General features: G+C 42.2%; 1 protein-coding gene across 1 annotated transcript; it reads right to left on the bottom strand.

Moving 5' to 3' along the window:
• Nucleotides 1-709: 709 nt before the first annotated feature.
• Nucleotides 710-14,783, bottom strand: LOC115410429 (stonustoxin subunit beta-like). Its single transcript, XM_030122074.1, has 6 exons — nucleotides 14,768-14,783; nucleotides 14,390-14,394; nucleotides 12,015-12,020; nucleotides 6,107-6,200; nucleotides 1,821-3,305; nucleotides 710-1,321 (listed from the first exon to the last, which is right to left on the bottom strand). Exons 1-6 carry the CDS (start codon nucleotides 14,781-14,783, stop codon nucleotides 789-791), a joined length of 2,139 nt encoding a protein of 712 aa, XP_029977934.1. The 3' UTR covers nucleotides 710-788.
• Between the last annotated feature and the right edge of the window lie 4,373 nt (nucleotides 14,784-19,156).

The following is a 19,156-nucleotide window of genomic DNA, read 5'->3' as shown; positions in this document are numbered from 1 at the left end:
AGAGGAGGAAGTTTTACACAGAATCATAATTGGTTCAACGTTTATGAAACTCAGATGATGGAGTTTTTTACACGTTACTTCACTGACATGTTTCTATTTTTAAGAAACAAAATTTCCGACAAAGTTTTGGAGAAAATGTTTGAAGAAATTGTTAATGAAGACAAAGATTACAAAGACTGTTACGCAGACAGTTATGAAGACGGTTTGAAGAAGGTTATGAAGAAGGTTATGAAGACGGTTATGAAGACGGTTATGAAGACTGTTAGGAAGACGGTTATGAAGACGGTTATGAAGACGGTTTGAAGAAGGTTATGAAGACGGTTATGAAGACGGTTTGAAGAAGGTTATGAAGACGGTTATGAAGACAGTTTGAAGAAGGTTATGAAGACGGTTATGAAGACAGTTTGAAGAAGGTTATGAAGGCAGTTATGAAGACGGTTATGAAGACGGTTTGAAGAAGGTTATAAAGATGGTTATGAAGAAGGTTATGAAGACAGTTATGAAGACGGTTATGAAGACGGTGAAGAAGACGGTTTGAAGAAGGTTATGAAGACAGTTACAAAGACGATTATGAAGACGGTTATGAAGAAGGTGAGGAAGACGTCGCCGAAGATGATGACGAAGGCGATGATGAAGGCGACACCTCCACATCAGCTCATGTCCTATCATCAGATAAACTAAAAACCATCTAAATCTGAATCAGCGCCGGTCTAAACTCCAGCCATTTTAACCACGCCCACTTCTGTGTTGCTTTTCTGCAGCGAAAAACACCGAATGAAAGTGTACGTTTAGTTAAAAGGGCGGAGGGTGAAGTAGGTGGAGTCTGTGCTGTTCCAGAAGGCAGTGAACAGAGGCTCAGTGAAGGTGTTGTGGAAGGTGTGGAGGTGGGTGAGGGTGTTGGAGGACACTTTGTAGAAGGACAGCGTCCCTGCAGGCCAGTCCAGGAACACACCGATGCGACTGAGGTCATCAGAAGGAACAGACATTTCCTGCTCTTCAATGTGAAGGTGGAAGTACGACCCAAACCTGCTGACGAAGAGCCAGGACTTGGTATTTCCGCCGAGGAAGCCGTGACTTCTGCTCAGGCTTTTGTACGCCACACCCACGCCGACGTTGTCATTGCTGCCGTTGCTCCAGTCCACCTCCCAGTAATGGCGCCCGCTAAGCTCCTCCCTGCACATGACCTGTTGGACATGTCCTGTAAACCTGTCGGAGTGTTGAGGATACGAATTCCAGCTTCCATACGTCGCTGTCTTGTTCCCATCGGACAGACGGAGTCTCTCATGAGCTGAGTTCGGGTCTAGGGTGAGATCACAAAAATCTGATGGAGAAACAACAACAACCTGTTATCAATTATAATAATTATATAATTTAACAAAATAATGAATAAAATGAACAAAACCAAACAACATAAGCTGAAGACAATAACAGGAAGTCTGATTCTATGTCACTAAGTATGAACTCTGATTTGTGGAATTATCGGATTATTATTGATCATGTAAACAGTCTAATCTAATCTGTTTAATCAGATAACAGCAGTAATCTGATTACATTAAAGCCAATAACAGACTGAAACGTCTAAACCAGGTGTCTGTAGGTTCTCGTTTGTCAGGTCATCGTTTTCAAAAGAACTAAACTAGTCCAGTTGAGCCGGGAAGAACTACCAAGAAGTCTACACCAGGGTTTATGGATGATCCTATTTCTGAAGTGCCTGTAAACGCATCACATCTGATTGTCATAATGATCTGACTCAGATTTTTACGGTCATCATAAACTCATTCACGTGGTTCTCATTCATCGTTCAGTCGTCCGTCACTTACACCAGATGAAGTCGTTTCTGTCGGTGATCGCCGTCACCTCGGGCAGATCCGGTCTGGTGAAGTCCTTGTTGACCAGGTTTCCTTCTTTGTAGTGGTAGACGGTGGCTCCTTTGTATTCGGGGTTCTCTACGACGGTGATCAGGAACTTGACTCTGCTGGTGGATTGCATCTGTTTCGCCAGATCTGCGAACTCTTTGGCTTTTGTCCTGATTGCGCTCCTCACTTCCTGGGACGAGTACCATTGGTTCTGTGACAGCGGACCGGTTTCAACCGGATCCGCTTCCTGCCATCTGAGGTTGTGGGCCATGGTGTGAAGGTAGGGGTCGTCCTGCTGGACTGAGGTGAAGACGAAGCACAGGGCGTGGTCCACACCTGCAGCCACGGCCTCTCGTTCCAACTCCAGGTGATTGGCGGCGATCTTCACGTTGGGTCCGTTGATGATATCCACGCACGACTGAATGACAGTGACTTCATGCTCTTTATTTTCCATCCACTTCCTTAAGTTTTCGTCACTGAATGGGGACTTTTCTCTGTTGTCCAAGAGTTCTTCCATTGCGGCAGCGTCTTCTAGACCTTCTCGGATGGCGGGAAACTTCTCCTCCATGGTGCCTTGAATGTTTGTGGTGTATTCACGGCATAGTTTTTGGAAACTGCTCAAATTTTTCTCAAGTTGTGGGAGTTTCCCGACCACTTTCTCCGCCATGGAGTCGTTGCACCTCATTCTGATTTCCTTCAGACTCTCCAGAGTGTTTTCGGCTTTCAACAGGAGTCTGGAGCTGATCTCACCCCTCAGCTTGATAGCTGTTAGGTTGAACTTGTCCAGTGGCGTCAGCCAGACCTTCAGGGGGACAGAGTTGGACCCGAGCTCTTTCAACAGCTTGGGCAGCTCCACATAGGTCTTCACTGCATCTTCAAAGGTTGCAGGGTTGGTCTCAAGAATGAAGTCACCGTAGAACTTGCAGGACATGTTTTTGGCCAGAGCTTTTTCTTCTGTGCTCAGTTTTATACTGGCGTGTGCTTCAATGCTGAAGGATGGGATCAAGTTCACCATTGCTTTCATGCTGCCCTCGATTTCCTGAATGCTGCTTGTGTCTACGTTTTGGCTGTCGAACACAAAGAAGGCGTTGGCGCCGTACAGGATGCCAGTGACCACATGAGTCGCATAACCTTTTTTGATTGATCCATCTTGCCGTTTGCTCATGGCTTCGTCGTGGGTCATGGTCAGCTGCTCGAAGTGGGTGGTGGCGTGGTACTGAAGGGTCACTCGGCTCTGGTTCTTGAATTGCTTGTGGTCGTTCAGAAACTTGGCGGAACCTTCAACTTCGATCGAACCACTCATGAAACTGGCCTTCAGACCGGCTTGAACGTCCAGGAGAGAAGTTTTAGAGTCGATGGTGTCGGAGGTCATGACGTGATAGTTGCTGCTGTTCTGGGGTTGGACAGTCGTGAAGTCTTTGAGAGTTTGTTTGTCCCACAGCGTCAGTCCTGAAGGAAACAGAAGACACAATGTCTCAGTACAAGTCCAACTTCCATCTGCTGTGGTTTTCTTCTCCCACTACGATCTCAGAAAATATCCAGGTTCATTTACATTCATTTACTACTTTAATCAAAAACTGAGCTTTTTCCTCAAAATATTATTTACATTATCTGCATCCACAAACGAAAGATTTCCAGTTGTACTGATAGAATAGACCTTGTTCTTTCCATAGACATCTGAGCATGCTCAGTTCAAGCCCCGCCCCCTGTGGAATGGGTGGTCAAACACAGAGCAATAAGTGAGACCGACCCACTACAAAAATAGATGGTTTGGGATTTTTTTTTTTTTTTTTTTTTTTACCGTTTTCCTTGTGTTTTTTTTGTTTTTCCTGTTGTTTCCAGTGTTGCGGTGATTGTCTCTCTCTCTCTCCATGTATTTCTCTGTTTAACCTGATGGTTAAAATGATCTCTAGTCCTGTCTGCTGTTCCTTAGCCTTTCAAACTATCTCCAAACTAAATGGAAGCACACGTTTACAAACAGACAATGGTATGATATGAAATATGTCTGACATGTACAACATGGACCTCACTCTTGAAAATAGTACATTTTTTTCCACTGATAAGGATTTTTTGAGTTCCCATAATTGACCACTAGATGGCACTGGTGTGATATTGACTTTCTTCACTTGTCCAGACTTCCTTTCTTCCTTTCTAGCGCACATCTTGAAAGGTAATCAGTTTCTTTAAAAATGTTAAAATGTTTCTACCCCCAATATGATCAAACTGTAATAGTTAATAATACTAATAACTAGCCAACAGTTAGCTAGGTATAGTCAGGTTAACTTTGAAAACACTCTAATAATGTTCTATCCTCTTGCACTAAATATTGAGGTTTTGCACAAATGTCACATGATCACATGGTTTTCTGTTTACGACGCCATATTGGTAGGCAAGCTTTCCTTGGATCATACAATGTGTTGAACGATGGACCCGTTAAACTCCTGTGTGCCGTTTATTCCTTAGCTTTCACCAATTCTAAGTGAGACATACAGACCGCTGGGTTCCATCGGTGTCAGCGGTGGTTCTGTTCTGCCAACTGCTGTTTATAGTTATAACCACGGTTAGCGTAGCTTCTCACTATAGTTAGCCTATGTGCCTGTTGCGCTTAGCGGTGTGGAAAAAAAGAATTGTCATCATGTGGTACAGTGATGAAGACCCCTTTAAACCTACAGGAGGGCTTCCCCTGGACTATCACCTATAGAGACAGAGTGACTGTGGATCTGCCTGCTCCCTTTGCTGGCGATGGCAGCCAGAGTTTCCTCAGCTGCGTGAAGCAGCTGGAAGGGGGCGGCCATGACTCAGATGGTAGAGGGGGTCGTCCAGTAACCGAAGGGTTGGCGGTTCGAATCCCGCTCTGTCTGTCTGTGCTGTTGTGTCCTTGGGCAAGACACTTCACCCTCCTTGCCTCCAGTGCCACTCACACTGGTGTATGAATGCGTGTGAATGTTCGGTGGTGGTGGGAGGGGCCGTAGGCGCAGATTGTCAGCCACGCTTCCGTCAGTCTGCCCCAGGACAGCTGTGGATACAGATGTAGTTTACCACCACCAGAGGGAGCATGTGAGAGCGAATGAATAATGGATCCACTGTGTGCACTTTGAGTGTGTGTTCATAGAAAAGCACTATAAAAATCTAATCCATTATTATTATTATTATTATTATTATTATTATTATTATTATTAAGTGGCAGTTGGAGCTATGGCGGCCAACACCGGTGAGTTCAGCTGGAGCTGGTGAGAATACTCCCCACCCGTCTGTGCCTGTCTGCTTTTCTACTATGGGACAGCCTTCCCGATGCGGTCAAGTCAAATTATGCAGCCGTGAAAGAGAAGACGGGATGGGCTTTTGGACAGAAACAGTTAATGGACTGTTTTAGAGCTAACATATCGGCTCGTTCATGAGTTCCAGGACAGAGCCTGGAGGTGCACGGCTGATGTGAGCCGGCTGGAGCTGGTACTGGTGTTTTTACCTCCGAGTTATGCGTGCATCACTGTTATTAGTAAACATGTAAACTCATCTATGGTGCCTTTATCACAAGCAGACATACTCGCAAATAACAAAATACGCAAACACGAGTCCAAAGAAAAACGCAATATAAAGCAACAGTTCTGACTTTCTGGATCCAGATAGCGGACCTACCAGTATGGCGGTATAAACAACAATCACATGACCAGTGACGTCAGCTGCTAGTCCTGAATATCAGTTTGTTCGTGGTATATGCAAGAATTTCAACAAAATGAACTGTTTACCAAAGAAAATTGATCTCTGATTACCTTTCAACATGTGTCCTAGATAGGGCTGGGCAAGGTAACACGTTATTACCACGTTAACGCATTCTTTAAATAATGCAGACAATTTTTTTAAATCTCACATTAATGCCGTTTGATTATAACTCATATTCTTCTGCACCTGTCTCTGTGCGTGTAGTGGTTAGCTCGTCAGATAGACAACAGGTTTCCCAAGAAAAGCTGGACGCCCAAAACTTCTGTCCAAATCTTTTACTGTAGACTCACTGTAAAACTGCAACATACAAACAAAATGTCTGTTCTGTTCATTGCCTTTGTACATTTATGTGGCATCATACATTTAAATGAATGGGAAAAAGATCGCAAGTGTGGACAACTGAAGAAAGTCAAAGTCACACCACTGCCATCTAGTGGTCAGTTTCAGGAAATCAAAAAAATCCTTAATATGTGAACCTTTACCTGCAGTCAGTACTCAGGGGTTAAAGGGTTAAACATGGTCAGACTGACCTGGGATGAGCTTATCCGTCCTCACATCATAAAACATCCCGAGGGTGAAAGGTCGACCCAGGGCGGCCACTTCCATCGGGTCCATGTCTACAGCCTGTTTGAAAGAACACAGGAAAACACAGGGTTAAAACCATGGACACGCCCTCAATAATCCTGTCAAAGTCAGTGAAGCTAGGATGTCTGGTGGGACGGTGGAGCAGCATGGACGTGTAAGGCACAAGCTCCCACATGCCAACATATTAAACTCTGCTAAACTCGAAACAAAGACGGCGATAAACCTTCAATTGAGAATATGAGTGGAGTTCCAACAAAAACAAAGAATAAAAAGAACCCGGACACTCAAGGTAAAGAAAGAAAAAACTTGATCAGCGATAGCAAGCTAACACCTGAAGCTAACATGGCGTCATGTCCAGGTAGCCTGGAAGGCATTAGCCAACAAATTCAAGTCCTGCACAACGATATGAAGACGGACCTGAAGACACTCAGAGACAAAATTACAGCTCAAATGAGGAGTGAGCTGACTGCACTCCAGAAGGACATCGATCAGAAACTAACAAAAATCAATACAGATATCGGAGAACAAAATGAGAAGATAAACGCTGCTTTAGAATGCACAGAGGAAATGGAAGTGTGGTGTCATGAGGCTAACTGTACACTGCAAGAAGTGACACAAGAGCAGCAAAAGATCATGGACAAACTAGACAATTTGGAAACAAGATCTAGACAAAATAACTTGCGGATCTATGGCATACAAGAGGAGGCTGAATCCAAGAGCGACCCGGTCACACAGTTTATGGATAATTGGCTCCGTGAAGAATTTTCTATTAACTTTGATCTCCAGATCCAGCGCGCTCACCGAGCCTTAACTCTAAAGCCTAAATCCAGTCAACAACCCAGATCGATCCTCGTCTTCTTCCAGCAGTTCACTGTAAAAGAAATGATTTTAAAGAAAGCGCGGAAAAAGAAAACAATCACTTTCGATGGTCACAGGATTTATTTTGATCACAGTTATTCAAAGAGGACACTGCAACAACGTAAAGTGTACGCTAACATTAAAACGAGTTTAAAGAGAGAAGACATCCACTTCCAGACTCCTCTGAACAAGATGCACATCCACTGGACCAACGGGGTAAAAATGTACGGCAGCGCAGAAGACGCATCCAGCGACCTGCGACAGAGGATACGAGCTGGACAACATAGAGACTAACAGCGGAGGAACCACACTTACGAAAAAGCTTCAATCAACCGGGACCGCGACTTAGAAACATACAGGGAGTGGACGCACTGAGGCGACCAGCAGACACTGGTCAAATAAGACACCTGGAAGTGATGGATTTCCTTCTGAATAGTATAAGAAGTTTGGTGAAGAACTGACACCACTATTCCACACCAGAGGTGTTTAGTGTCAGACTGCAGTGGAAGCTCAGCTTCCCCTAAAATGACTCCCATTAAATGCTCAAATCTGTTCAGTTGTTTTCATTTCATTGACTCCAAATGTGTTGGAACATGTTCATCTCACAGATGAGTTTGTTCAGAATCAGTTTTATCACAAATCATCAGACTGGATGTTGTTCACTTCTCCTCCATTCCCGTGTCTGTGTTTTCTCCTCCATCTCTGCTCAGTGCATTTGTCGTAGACGCTCAGCGTCCATGCACTTCAATGGGACTGAGTGGAACTGCTTTAAACTGACTCTAAATTGGACGCTAATTGGATAAATGCCACTGTGTTGTCCCGCCCCCGGACGCTCGGCATCTCTGGGGGTGAATGGAGCTGTGGGCGGAGCTAGGCTGGGCTGGACGCCAGAATCCCACGTGCTGATTGGAGGATCAGTCGAAAGGCTGAATCCTGTTTGATTGACAGCTGTTTTCAGATCTGCTCCTTCACTGACACAGTTCAGTTTAATACCGTCACACATTCTGCTGTGAAATCACAGAAACCAAATGAACTGTTCATTTCTTGCACTGTAAATAAAACACACTCGTTGTACTTCCTTGTTTCAATTTAACATAATTTCAACACATTCTTGTTTACTTGGTACAATAAGGTCACTGACCATTTTCTTAAAAAGGAACGGAGGACAAATTTATGGTTAAATAACCTGACATTTTTTTTGATGTAAGCTGACAATGAGCTTCTGCTGTCTGACAGACGAACAGCCGCCACTGGTCCACACTACTTATAATCGGATTATGACTAAAGATAAAATCCCCCATCCTGGACAGAAACAATTATTACAGTGATCCCTCAACCACTAAAAGATGAGGAGTATTGTCAAAATTATAGACCTATGTCGGTATTAAATGCTGATTACAAAATATATACTTCAATTACATCAAACAGACTCCAAACATTTACATCAGATCTGATAGATGAAGACCAATGTGGATTCATGAGGAATACACAAACACAAGATAATATTAGAAGAACGCTGCATATCATACACAAAACACAGAAAGATGCGACAGCATCGGGCAGCAGTACAGATTACAGATTCAGTTGTTGTCATTTGACCGCACAGAGTAAAAAACATAAAGTACATCAAATGAGATTGTGATCGATGATTGGGGACATCTGGTGGCCACAGCTGGTGCGCTGCCACTGAACCCTTTTCTTCGAAATTTGCAGTGAAGAACACAAGATAATACAAAGCACAAATATAAGACATCATACAGTTTACACGAGGACACATGCTGGTATTTTTTCATGGATTTGACAGGATTTATGGGGATAGGGTGAAAAACAGGGTTTGAGAGCAAAACAAGATTTGGAGTTGAGACAGAGGAGACACGTATGTGTGTTGTGTATTTGTCTTTGGAATGTGTGCAAGATAAGAGACAACAGTGGGCCATTTCCATCCCACAACAAAAGTAATCCAAATTAATAATCTTACCTAAACCTTTTCAATGCAAGTAAGGGTGAAAAACCTGACAGGTGTTCTTATCAGGAAAATTCCCTTATGACCCCCAGACTCGCTTTTTTTTTTTTTTTGGAGTTTTGCATGTATGTAGAGATTATAGATTTTGGGCGATCACTCATGGCTTGCATTGGATATACCTTGGTTGATATAGACAAGTACAAATAGTAATACTGTTACTGATTAAGTAGAACTGGGAAATATATTGTCATTAATACCAGTTTCTATCGGGTGTGTAATTACTTGTGTATACCAGAATGAAACCTATTGCAATATGAACCAGGATTACATTGGCATATATCTATAACAGAAAATTGTAACATAAGTAAAATTGTATCACATGATTGATGATGACATGATGATGACATGCTGCTTAACTGTGTTTTCTTGAATATATATGAACCTCAGTGTAAATGTATGTAACAGTTGGATTTGAGGGTTCAGTCCATCAGTCCAAATCCTCGCAGGTGCAGGTGACTGAGTTCAACGTCCAGTCAGTGAGGCTTGTGCACAGATGTAGACAGTGATGAGACAGAAAGTCATCTCCTCCAATCCCGTTCATTCAGGTACAGACTTTCACAGCTTATCTGTGTCCACAGCGTCGTAGTCAGGAATGGGGAACACGTCCAGATGTTTAATCACCATCTGTGCCAACTGAGTTTCAGCCTCCTGTGCAGCCACCATCATCGTCACCTGTCGAACAAAACCTCTCTCAGAATGGATATGATGCAACAGACTAAGAAATTATGTTTATGTTTATGCATTTGGCAGACGCTTTTTTCCAAAGCGACTTACAGGGGAAAACCAATGAAATCACTCAATCAAATTTTATTTATATAGCGCCAGATCACAAAAAAAGTTATCTCTTGACACTTTATATAATGAGTTGGTCAAAACCAGACTCTAGGCCAATTTACAGAAACCCAACAAAAAGAAATTATCACTAAAGTCTTAAGTATTCAGTTGAATATCCGATTTAAACCTATTGAAGTTTCCAAACTACTTGACTGCTTCTGTCTAATTGTTTTCCAAACACACCAACTGCCTTGTAAGTGTAATCAATAAATCACTGCTGATTGTTGTAGATGTAATTTATCTGCTCCATATATTTTCTGGCAAAATCCAGAAAAATACAAAGAAGTACCAATAAAATAAACAGGATGGGTATTTTAGTAGAATGTCATCTGTGGATAATTATTAGATATCTATGGGACCAAAGCACTGGGCCAAGAAAGGATTAATCTACTGATTCTCTGGATTTTCACACTTAATGTTCACTTCTATGATGTGTTGTTGCATCATACTCATCTGTTTCAGGTTTTTTGGTCCTTGTGGAGGATGTTTTCTTTCGTAGCTTCCTGCCTGGTAGGTTGGCAGTCTGCCAGGTCACTATGCAGACCATCATCAGCATCTTCAACACAGTCGACATCAGGTGACCGGCCGGCGGTTCGTTGTTTCACTCCTGTTCGATGGTGTCAAACGTTGCTTCTTCCATCTGGACCACGGTGGGTGTGGCCTAGACCTCCTTGTATGGCCCTTCTCCCTTCAGTTCGAAGCACTCCTGGTGGAAGACTTTAACCCTTTCATGCATAGTGGTCACTCCAGTGGACAGTTCTTCTCCAGCTGTTCTCTTGTATATTCATGGGTTTAGTTGTTTTAGTTCCATATCAGCCAACACAGTGGACACTTATGCATCATCTCATAAACTGACATTCATACCATTACTGTAACTTTACTGTTCTCGATTGGTTCTTGAATGGAAATCAATTGTTAATATTTATTTTTTGCATATTATCTCCATGAAGTGAGTAATAACTAGTATTAGAATATGTTAAAATGTGAGAAAACATCAGATTAGCTGCATTAAACATGGTTTCATTTCACTATTTTCATATCACTTTATGATACTGGGTTTTAAATACATGTTTCTTTGCTTCAAGAATAAAATTCATGGTGTAGCTGAGTGGACATTTTTGTAAATCTATGAAAAAAAAAATCCTCAATCTCATTGTTTTTTTCATGCTTAAGGAAGAATAAAAACACTCAAAAAAAAAACAAAAAACAAACAAAAAAAAACCTCAACTAAGGTTCTCATAATTCATGCATGAAAGGGTTAATGTCGACCTCGTCACCTGGCACCATTGGATTCACTTTTCCATTCATTCTCCACGCCTCTTGCTGTTTTCTGCAAGTAGATAAACCTCCATATTGCAGATAGTTCGGAGCCTCTCATGAGCAGCATAGGTGCATTTGTGTAAGTTAACATCTGGTGAGATGTTAGACTGGTGATTCTGTTAGGTTGCATGCAATAGCTCATTAACACCAAAGGTAAAGCAAAGCATCCAATTCGACTTTTGTGCTAGCATGGCTTCGCCGGCTCTCAGGGCAGCTGCTGCGGCTTCGTGCCACTGTTGCCCCGGCTCCATGCCCTGGGGCAGCCACCACAGACTCCATTCCAATGCCTGGATATGCGCCCGCTGTCTCTGTTCTACGGGACACTATACTATGTGTAAAGACTGAAAGAGGACTCATTTAACCCATGGATTGTATCAATTACATTTCATATTGCCATGCCGTGCTAACAGCGTCTTAGCATAATGCATTCCTAAAGTTAGCGATAACGAGTCACCGTTTTTGTTTCTCAAACAATTTATTACCCGGTCAGTTTTATGACCCAACTGCATACAGGTTAGCTACTATGAACGAACACGCATAACGTTATTGACTGTAGAGAATAACTGAAATGTCCGTGATTACAGTAAGCAGAACAAAGTTAGCCAAACGTAGCTGAATCTTACCTGTCCAGGAGAAAACTAGTGACGTCGGCATCGGTCTTTAAATTCTTCTCCACGTTCAGTCGTCTCCATCTTTCAAAAGCATCTCCTACACAAATCTTTGTTTTGTTTCTGAGCTTGTCATGACTTATTTGGGAATCATAACGAGGCTTTTTAGGCTTAGTAATGTCAGACATTGTGATCAGAGCTGTGGCTCACTGGTAACTGCCAACCTGGATGCCCAAACGCTCCTGACTCTGTGATTGGGAGAAAACTGATGGGCGGAGCCTCAGACCAAAACACACAATGTCAACATAAACATCATGTCGGGGCTGACACTGAGCTTTTCAAATACAGATATTCTGGCTGGACTGCTGCTGTCAGTGAGATCAGTATTTGAAATGAACAGGATTCCTTAATGTCTGATGACATATCTGGACCATTTTATGATTACTTTGAACATAATTCCTACATACTGCACCTTTAATATTAACCCTTTCATGCATAAGTCACTCCAGTGGACAGTTCTTCTCCAGCTGTTCTCTTGTATATTCATGGATTTTGTTGTTTTAGTTCCAGATCAGCTGACACAGTGGACGCTTACGCACCACCCCATAATACACTGACATTCAGACCATTACTGTACGAGGGCCGTTCAATAAGTTCATGGCCTCACCCAGAACAGAACAACACAGACTGATAATTTATATTTTATTTTTCAACATAATCTCCATTTACAGCAATGTATTTGGTCCATCGATGTTCAAGCATCACTATCCCATCACGAAAGAATGTAACATCCTGTATTAGAACAACCAGTATTTCTGGGTGAGGCCATGAACTTACTGAACGGCCCTCATAACTGTGCTGTTCTAGATAAACCTGATCTGTAGTAACATGTTTGAGTGTAAATCAATTATTTGTTAGACCGAAAGTTTTTTTTTTTTGCATATTATCTCCATAACGTGAGTAATAACTAGAATTAGAATATGTTAAAATGTGAGAAGACATCAGATTAGCAGCATAAAAAATATTTTTATTTCATTGTTTTCATATCACTTTCTGACATTGGGTTTTAAACATATTTTTTTTAACTTCAAAAATTAAATGCATGGATATTTTTGTAACTCTATGGAAAAAAAACCTCGATCGCATTGTTTTTTTCGTGCCTAAGGAGGAATAAAAACACTCGAGAAAAAAAATCTTGTCTAAGGTTCTCACAATTCATGCATGAAAGGGTTAAAGCATGAATATGTACAGATGATGCTATGATGGAGAATTCCCTTCGCTGAGTGCTGACAGTGCACACCCATACACACCCATACACACACACGCACACACACACACACACACACACACACACACACACACACACACACACCAACCACCACCCACCAAACATTTGCGTTATGTTGTTTTTTTTCTTTTTATAGCACCCATAAACATCAACATACGTTTCTTCACAGCGTTTCCTGTAGTTCACACTTGTACGTTCTACACACCAACACACACACACATTGACACTCACCACACGATGCTCTGCCTCCTACAGTCTGACGCCGAGTCGGCCAAACAGGGGTGTAGTTCAAGTGCTGCTCGCTGCAGAACCAAAAGAGTGGAGCTGGTCCAGAAGAGTGGAGCTGGTCCAGAAGAGTGGAGCTGGTCCAGAAGAGTGGAGCTGGTCCAGTATCAATCCCACCCACCACCAGAATCAGCCACGCCCACCAGTTCTGAAGAGGCACTTTAGGAAGTGTTTTCCAGTCTGTACTTCTACGGCGCCACAGCTGCATTAAGATCCAGGCTATTAGTGGAAGACTGGGATTCAGCCTGTTAGTAACACATTACTGACTGTTCTAACATCCGGCCTAAGTTTCCCAGTTAAACATATACAGGGGTTGGACAAAATAATGGAAACACCTTAAAAAATCAACAAAATATAATTTAATATGGTGTAGGTCCGCCTTTTGCGGCAATTACAGCCTCAATTCTCCGAGGTATTGATTCATACAACTTGTGAATTGTTTCCAAAGGCATTTGAAGCCATTCTTCAGTTAGAATACCCTCCAACTCTTTTAGAGACGATGGCGGTGGAAATCGACGTCTTACTTGAATCTCTAAAACTGACCATAAATGCTCAATAATGTTGAGGTCTGGGGACTGTGCCGGCCATACGAGATGCTCAACTTCATTAGAATGTTCCTCATGCCATTCTTTAACAATTCTAGCTGTATGGACTGGGGCATTATCATCTTGAGGTGAAGGTGTTTCCATTATTTTGTCCAACCCCTGTAGAAGTGTACGGATTCCCAGTCCGTTAACTGTTCATATGGGATTACTGTCTGCACATTGAACCAAAATCACACCGTCCACAGTGTTAAAGGACGTCAGTCTGCTCTGGCTCTCAGCTCTGTCCCATCTTGATAGTTTTAATAGATATTCACTCTGTTCATCATGCAGTCAGATGGTGTAGTGTGTATTAATCTACTGGATTTATCAGCAGCATCTGACACTGTCAGTCATGATGTCCTGTTATCCATACTCTGGAACATGGGCATCACAGGACACACACACTCCTGGTTTCAATCTTACCTTACTGGTCGGTCCTTCAGTGTGTCCTGGCTAGGGCACACATCAGCAGTTCACCGCCTCACCACGGGGGTCCCCCAAGGCTCTGTGTTGGGCCCCCTCCTTTTTGCCATATACACCACCTCATTGGGTCAGATCATCCACTCACACGGCTTCTCATATCACTGCTATGCTGATGATACCCAGCTCTATCTGGCATTCCCACCTGATGACTCCACAGTCTCAGTGCGGATCTCAGATTGTCATATCTGCATGGATGAAAGCCCATCACCTTCAGCTGAACCTGTCCAAAACTGAACTGCTGGTCTTCCCAGCTAAGCCAACCATACAGCAGGACATCGCCATCAGTATTGACTCCTTATCTCTGGCTCCTACCAGTGTAGCACCAAGCTTGGGAGTCATGATTGATAATCAGTTGACCTTCACAGATCACTGCCTCTGTCACCCGATCATGTTGTTTCACTCTGTTCAACCTAAGAAAGATCAGGCCATACCTAACCGAACAGGCCACCCAGCTCCTGGTGCAGACTATGGTTATCTCCACCCAGCTCCTGGTGCAGACTATGGTTATCTCCCGTCTTGACTACTGCAATGCTCTTCTAACGGGCCTCCCAGCTTGTGTTGTCAAACCACTACAGATGGTCCAGAATGCAGCAGCGCATCTGGTCTTCAATCACCCTAAAAGGGCACATGTCACCCCCTTACTCATTGAGTTCCACTGGTCTACCCATAGCTGCCCGCATCAAATTCAAATCTTTAATCCTAGCCTACAGAATTCTCAGTGGGTCTGCTCCTGTCTACTTAGGTGCGCTGATAAAAGCTTATGTCGCCCCACGACCACTCCGCTTGTCTGGGCAACGTAGTCTGGTGGTCCCCAGACCTTGTACAAGACAATCCAGGCTCTTTTCATGGGTCGTTCTATGTTGGTGGAACGTTCTACCGAGTACTACGAGAACAGAGGCATCCCTGCCTATCTTCAAGAAGCTCCTGCAGACCCAGCTCTGCACAGAGCACCTCCTGTCCTAACGCTGTCAGACATTCCATTTTAAATATTTTCATAAGGTTTTCCCAGGATTATCACAGATTTTCCCAGGATTATCTCTGGACCTGCTGCGGTGGTCCTGCCTCTCTCTTGCCTTCATCATCATCATCACTCACTTATCCTCAACTGCCTCCATGTGTCTCCCCCTCTCCCCCAGTCTCTCTCTCTTTTTCTCTTTCTTTACTCTCTCTCTTTAACCCCAGCTGGTCCTGTCACTCGTCCATCCTCCTCAGTCTGGTTCTGCTCCAGGTTTCTGCTGTTAAAGGTACTTTTTCCTTCCACTGTCACCATCACAAGTGTTTGCTCCTGGAGGATTCTGTTGGGTTTCTGTAAATTGGTTTGGACCAACTCTATATATAAAGTGTCATGAGAGAACTTTTGTTGTGATCTGGCGCTATATAAATAAAATTTTGATTGATTGATTTGATTGGTTTTCCCCTATAAGTCGCTTCAGAAAAAAGTGTCTGCCAAATGCATAAATGTAAATTAATGTGTGAAGTAGGTGTTTACTGATCCAGTCCCTCCTCCAGTATTATGTGGTGTTCTCTAGTGGAGTAAGACAGACATTAGTACAGACGTTAGATGCTGATGCAGGTGACCAGGGTACGATTCAAAACTGGATTTTGGTGTTTTCCATTTCGTATTTATACACACAGTAGGACAGATGGACGAAGAGGTTTTGTCGACCAATAAGCCTTAGAATAGCCTGTTTATCCAAAAAGAATTACTTGGGGAAAACTAGAATTGAAAAAAACATTTTCGTTAACTGAAATAAATAAAAATTATAATTAAAAGAAAAAACAATAACTAACTGAAACTGCATTGTGTGTTTATAAAACTAACTAAAATGCATAAAAATTATGGATAAAATTCCCTTTGTTTTTGTCTTTGTCAATGTCGGATTGATACAAAAGTGATTTATTTCACTCGAGCAATTTTAGCTGCTGGCACCATATGACACTTGACGGTCCGTCACTTGTGTTCACTTGTGGTTTCCAGTCGTCCTCTCGTCCCCACTCTACCTGGAAACATGGAGACTAAAGTTGGGAGAAAGCAGCAGAGTCCTGTCTGGGATTTATTTGAATACGATGACAGAGAAGAAGAGAAAAGAGACCACTAAACTACAACTAAACTAAAACTAAGCATTTAGAAAAAAAATTAAAACTAATAAAAATTATCAAACCTGCTCGAAAAACTAATTCAAACAAACTGAATTAAAGAAAAAAAAGTCAAAACTAAATAAAACTAAACTAGAATGAAAAATCCAAAACTATTAGAACCTTGGTACAAACACACACAGACTGTGTTGGAGTTCAGAGACACTGTGACATGAAACTCTACATCAGTACGAATGTTTCTGCAAAGTCATAAACCAGTTGTATGTAGTGACACAACATTACTGTAAAACTCAGATGTGAATCATCTGAGTCTCACAGCTGCCTGGGTCAGGACATGAACTGTGGAACCTCCATATGTTCCATGTGTTGAAATACTCCAGTTATGTGGAAACTGGTTTGTAACAGCCACTGCAACTGAAAAACACACAGTCAGAAGGTTTTACAGTTTTCAATATTGAACTGAAATGTAAAGAAATACCTGAAATTGTTAGAACCCGTGACACAAGATCTGGACCCAAATGCACAACCCACAGACAAAAATATAGTTAAAGAGTGTTTATTAAACACGGACAGGAAAAGCAGTTCACAAAAAGGTTTCTTGAATGAATCCTCGCAGGTATGTTTGTGTGGATTCGTCACGACGTCCGAATCCAAAAAGGGAATCTCTCTGCCCGGGTCGGGAGCACACGAGGGGAACCCGACTAGGAGAAAGCAGAGAAGCGTCAGGGGACAGACCAGGTCATACATGGGGAGTCTAACAAACAGACAACGGTACAGAAGGGGAAAGGCAAAAGCACTAACCATGAGTCCGGGCAAACAGGTCGAACACCAGAGTGGCAGAATCTGGCAGAGGTACCGATAGGGGATCAGGCAGGCTCAGAACAACGAGGAACAATCCGGGTCAGGAACGAACAGACAGGCAGGCGAACAGGTTCAGAGAAACGCTGGTAGGTAAACACAATACAAGGAAGGAATACGAATTGGCACAGGACAGGGGAAAACACAGGGCTTATATACACAGAAGGGAGGGAAGACAATGAGACACAGGTGGAACAAATCAGGGCGGAGACAGGTAATCAACACAGGTGAAACAATCAGGGAGAGGAAGCAAAGACACCAGACATGACACAAGAGGAGGATTAACAAAATAAAACAGGAAATGACACACAAGACAGACAAAACATACAAGAGTCCAAGTACTGATATGACAGAAATACTAGATACAGACACAAAAAAACCTTCAACCTCCATGTTATTATAGCAATATTATCAGCAAATACATTTTTAAAATGGAGCAGATTTGGGTAGAACCTGTGGATCCAGTCCTGTGGCGGTCAATCAACTAAAAAAACTAATGCCCAATATTTACCATGTGATCAGTTCAAATTAATGGATAATTTTCTGTTTAAGACTGAAGTTTAATGTGCGATACATACATCAAACATGACTCCTGAAGTCCTTTACTGTCACAAGAATAACTACAAAAGCACATGGAGAGTGCAGACCTCCAGCAAGGCAGACCCCCCCCCCCCAGTCACCACCAAAATGTAATCATTTGTTCCTTCTGCCAGTATCAACATTTACTGAAAATTTTACCAAAATCTGCCCATAAATTTTGATGTTATATTGCTAACAGACAAACAAACCCTGTTGAAAACATAACCTCCGTCATCCTTGGTGGAGGTTATGAAATCAGTTTAACAGCAGATTACAGCGCAAAGAGACAGACTGTATGTGAAACTACCGCAAAAATTATACTGAAAAATACTGACTATATAAAACGACAAAGAAATACTTGAGTACACAACAGGCCAACTCTGTACCACAGATAGAAGAAAAAACAAAACAAAACAAAACTACATAAATATATATACATAAATATATATATATATATATATATATATATATATATATATATATATATATATCTCATATCATGGCTGTCAAAATCAACGTATTAACTCAGATGAATCCATCCTCCTGATTAATCTGACTCTAAATGTAAACTCCATGAACCTTCTGCAGCAGAATGACTGTGAACGTCTGTTCCAACACATTTAGTTTGTCCAGTACAGTTAGAGTTAGAGCAGAACCAGCAGAACCGACCCATAAAGATGGAAGACACTAAACAGTACGTTGGTCGTCTGGATGGAAATATGAGGAGAAAAAAAGCCAAGATGGAACAGTCGACCCACAGACAGGATTAGACCCACTCTGCAGGAAGTTGAATATTCACTGAAACACTTCCACATTCAAACACCACATTAACACAAAGAATACGTGAGTCGGGGATTCTGCTAGCACTACGGCTAATGTGTCACCCAGCTTGACAACCATGTTAAACGCACATATATTGGCTTTTTCCTTGAGTCTGTTTGTTTATGCAAAAGGAAACGCGATTAATATAGATTAAAAATGAATGATATTTAATCGTGATTAATCAAAATTCATCCATAGCTACTACAGTAGTTCTAAACACTTACACCTGCTCTGTCTCTCACACACACACACACACACACACACACACAAACAAACAAACAAACACACAGTGTCCTAAACAGTTTGTTTTCTGTCCTAAAATAAATAATTTGGTAATTTTGTTGTCATTGTTTCTC

The sequence above is a fragment of the Sphaeramia orbicularis genome, chromosome 19, assembly GCF_902148855.1.
Source record: "Sphaeramia orbicularis chromosome 19, fSphaOr1.1, whole genome shotgun sequence".
Taxonomy (NCBI): Eukaryota; Metazoa; Chordata; class Actinopteri; order Kurtiformes; family Apogonidae; genus Sphaeramia; species Sphaeramia orbicularis.
Note: the sequence above shows the minus strand (reverse complement) of the source record. Positions and strands in the feature narration are given on the sequence as shown.

Excerpts from the sequence above, each read along its gene's own strand:
- LOC115410429 (XM_030122074.1), bottom strand. Across the intron at positions 3,306-6,106 it reads GACGGATAAGCTCATCCCAG|GACTGACGCTGTGGGACAAA; the intron begins GTCAGTCTGACC and ends TGTTTCCTTCAG. Across the intron at positions 1,322-1,820 it reads CAGAAACGACTTCATCTGGT|ATTTTTGTGATCTCACCCTA; the intron begins GTAAGTGACGGA and ends TTTCTCCATCAG.